This window comes from Pinus tabuliformis, chromosome 8 (assembly GCF_031772625.1).
Source record: "Pinus tabuliformis cultivar Carrire ecotype Pingquan chromosome 8, CPIR1, whole genome shotgun sequence".
In the NCBI taxonomy this organism is placed as follows: domain Eukaryota; kingdom Viridiplantae; phylum Streptophyta; class Pinopsida; order Pinales; family Pinaceae; genus Pinus; species Pinus tabuliformis.
In genome coordinates this window covers 511,399,373-511,403,290 of record NC_142294.1, presented here as the reverse complement: position 1 = coordinate 511,403,290, position 3,918 = coordinate 511,399,373, and the positions used below count along the sequence as shown (strand labels likewise).

General features: G+C 36.9%; 1 protein-coding gene across 1 annotated transcript; it reads left to right on the top strand.

Annotated features, from left to right (window-relative positions):
- The first annotated feature begins 1,474 nt into the window (after window positions 1-1,474).
- Window positions 1,475-3,586, top strand: LOC149236346 (aluminum-activated malate transporter 12-like). The gene is made up of 6 exons (XM_089368859.1): window positions 1,475-1,751; window positions 1,929-2,073; window positions 2,171-2,439; window positions 2,671-2,748; window positions 2,970-3,040; window positions 3,137-3,586. Exons 1-6 carry the CDS (start codon window positions 1,475-1,477, stop codon window positions 3,584-3,586), a joined length of 1,290 nt encoding a protein of 429 aa, XP_089224985.1.
- Window positions 3,587-3,918: the final 332 nt, after the last annotated feature.

Sequence of the window (3,918 nt, the reverse complement as noted above, 5' to 3'; positions counted from 1 at the left end):
AAACAAAGCTTTCTTTTACCGAACAAAGAATTTATGCAAAACTGTCTTTTCTTACCAATTGCGAGAGTTACGTGACAAATTGAGATAAGGACCGTTTCTTGTCAGACGACTTTCTTCAACTTATTCATGGTGCATCACAAATCAGGTGACAGTAAAGCACGAGGGCAAATAAATTAAAAAACCAAACAAATACAATTGTGGCCACTAATACAAAAGCACGAGGGCAAATAAATTAAAAAACCAGACAAATACAAAAGCAAGTAGAGTGCGCTTACAGTGGAAATTCAAGAGTGCGCTGGAAATGTAGGAAACCGTCCAAATACAATGGAATACGTTCTAATGGCTTCACATATTTAATCGAAAAACAAACAACATAGCTTTACCTTTAATATTGACATTGTTGATGACACATTTGTTAATAAAAATTAACAAATAAATGATTCTTATTTTATTACAGATATTTTTCATTTTTTCTTTTAATTAAGAAAATGGCCCCAAAAAGTAACCAATTGATCAAATTTAACTATTTTATAATAAATTAATGATATTTTTATAATTATATGTATCATTACATTAATCAAGATAAAATGTGTGCTGATATTTTAATCTTGTACGCCCAGAAAACCTGTTAACCGGATTTTGCACATTTTATAATTTAAACTTTGTAATTCTGAAAAAAAAAAAACCATATCAAATCTTATCTTGACCCAAAAATTATAGAAAAATACATGGGGGAATGTCCATGTCCCTCTGTGGACTGAATTGGACTCATTTGAGATCTGTATATCCGTCTCCCACTTATATTTTCTGCATCACGTGGCACGGGAATGGTACTGTGCTAGTTGGTGGTTTCAAGGTGAAAATCGACTTTGCAACTGCATAAAGTTTGAACCGTTATACAATATTTCGTTGATGGCGACTGTCCATGCCCACACTCTGCACCATATTGAATTTATCTGTATATCCATTTTTATATACGCTGTGCTAATTATAGCTCTAGAGACCTTGCCGAATGTGGTCGGCCGCCCACGATTCGAAATTCCACAAATGCGACTGGAAAAACCTTCCCGGCCTCTAAAACCCTTTAATAGTGGAGGTCTACTTACAGGCTGCCCTCCTCCCCTCCTTCCTATTTCGTACTCAACAACTCATTTTTTATACGTCTTTTTACTTATAAAAGGATAGAGAGGAAACTGTTCTGGCACATTGTAGCCAGGCCCGGAACTCTGCATCAACGGGACTGACTTCAAATTCTTGGACTGACAAAGAATTTTGAGAGAGCTCAAGTGATATTACAGAACATAAGTTGATTAAAATTTAAAACGTGCTGTTGTATTCAATGATTGATTGAAACTTGCTGATATATTCAAGGTTTTCTCAGTTTGAAGTTTAGGTCTGAAGCGATAGCAATATGGGGGGCACGATATTGATTCAGTCATAGCCTCTGGAGTGGAAAATTAGTGTTAACGAAGGGATGGAAGCGAATACCATCCAAGAGAACTTCTGCAACTGTTTGGTTACGAGAATTTCTCAAGCTTTCCACGAATACAAAAGATCTGTCGTTTCTGTGAGCAAAAGGGTTTGGCAGGTGGGTGCAGATGATCCTAGAAGAGTTATTCATTCCATCAAAGTTGGCCTTGCACTGACCTTGGTCTCTATATTTTACTTCGTGAGGCCATTGTTTGACAGTTTTGGTGAAAATGCCATGTGGGCTGTCATCACTGTCGTTATGGTGTTCGAATTCACCGTAGGTAATTATTCACCAAATACCTCCTGTTTACAAGTATTAAAATGCCTCTAGGTATCTTCACACATTTTGAATAAATTGTTAGGAGGATTTCATGACTATATAATATCAAGTAGACCAGCTATTGGGTTTTTTTCACAATAATAAATTTAATGTTTTGCGCCTCAATTTTATTATGCAGGTGCTACATTGAGCAAAGGTGTGAACAGATCTTTAGCCACACTGTTGGCGGGATTACTGGGAGTGGGGGTGAGCTATGTTGCAGAACTTACAGGGAAAAAATGCGAACGAGTTATACTGGGTGTCTCTGTTTTTGCCTTAGGTCGATATTTTCTCCTTCCCATAATACAATTATGCATGTTATATTCGATACTTCACCTTTGAGGGTTGTGATGTTTATTCTTTGGTGATCGATGCAAGTACAGCGTGCACATATTCGCGTTTCTTTCCTGTGCTCAAGCAAAGATACGATTACGGGGTGGTCATCTTCCTTCTCACCTTCAATCTCGTAGCCATTTCTGGTTCTCGTGTTGAAAACATTTTAAAATTGGCCGATCATAGGATAGCTACGATAATCATTGGGTGTACAGTCTGTTTCATAATCACTGTGTTTGCTTTTCCCATATGGGCTGGAGACGATCTTCACAATTTGATTATACATAACCTAGAAGGATTGGCTGGATCTCTCCAAGGTAATTTGTTACACAAAAAAACAATAAATCATTTATCCTATTTATAAGTTATCTTTATCTTAATTTTCGATTTTCAGAATATTTGGATATCTTTATTCAATCTTAAATATTTGGAAATTTTTGGTGTAAGAATAAGTTAAAACAATTTGTCTTTAATTGAATTCACTCCACTCCTTTATTTACAAATTCCAAAGATATTGAGAAAATATTCAGTGGTTTATGTGATTACAGAATGCGTCACAGAATACTTCTTGGACTCAAAAGATGGCCAGGATTCAGACGATGACAAGGTCGGATCGGGCTATAAATGTGTGTTGAACTCGAAGGCCACATAAGACTCATTGGTAGATATCATAATTCATCAATATACACTATAATCTTTTATCAATATACACTGGTAGATATAGATAAGTTTGACTATCCATTTAACTTTAACGATTATTTTTAAATTCTACAGGCGAATTTCGCCAGATGGGAACCACAGCATGGACGTTTCTTTTTCTGATATCCATGGCAATTTTATCTAAAAGTTGGAAGCGTGACTAGATACAACGCCTACTGTGTGGAGGCTTTAAATGGATTGCTAAACGCTGAGATTCAGGTAATGTTGGTCAATTTTGCCTAATATTTCTTTTGTATTTCCCGATATTGATCAATTTCGTATCATTAATTATTGGTGATGATGTTGTCTGATCAGACTCCAATTTCTCGGAGAGAATATTTGAAGACGCCATGCATTAATATCGGCAGAGAGTATGCCAACATTCTTCGTGAACTGGCCGACAGCATAAGGACAATGAGAAGTATAAATCCAACTTTAATGACAGATCGGTTAAAAGCAATGGTAGAGGAACTTCAAAATTCGCTGAGTGCTCAACCCGAACTTTTCATCAATACCAAGAGTTGGAAAACTGTTGAAGAAGACATAACTCGATCAGACAAATTCCATGACTCCTCAGTACCGAAAATGACAGAAGAAGCTGATGATGAAAATACAATGTCATTTCAAACTACTCTGGAGGGGGAGATGCAAGAGGACCTATCCAAGAGTCAAGCTAGCAAATTATATGAAATGAGTGAAATGAACGAGGCAGTTATACAGTTACGGAGATCCTTCCTCTTGCTTGCTTTTCTGCTCTTCTGTTAGAAATAGTGGCAAGGTTAGAGAGCGTGATTGGTACAGTAAGGGAGCTGGGAGAAGAGGCCAAGTTTAGAAATACCAATAGGTAGTAAAAGAATCCTTTCCACCATCTTTGACAAAAACAACTACGCCTCTGACTTCAACGGAACAAATGGTACCCGTCGCTCTATCCCCAATTACAAATCTTTCAACCACCACTACTCTGACTGATAATCTCCATCACCAATTCCAACATTAAAGCCAATGGTTCCCCTTCCAAGATAAATGTTTACCAGCACAAAGACAATGCCCAAAGAGACTTCTAGAGAATACAGAAGATTATAATGAAGACAAAAGAT

Bases quoted from the DNA above. Each gene is read 5' to 3' on its own strand.
- LOC149236346 (XM_089368859.1), top strand. From the start codon at position 1,475: ATGGAAGCGAATACCATCCAAGAGAACTTCTGCAACTGTTTGGTTACG. The intron at 2,440-2,670 runs GTAATTTGTTAC...ATGTGATTACAG, and splicing joins ATTGGCTGGATCTCTCCAAG to AATGCGTCACAGAATACTTC. The intron at 3,041-3,136 runs GTAATGTTGGTC...TTGTCTGATCAG, and splicing joins TGCTAAACGCTGAGATTCAG to ACTCCAATTTCTCGGAGAGA.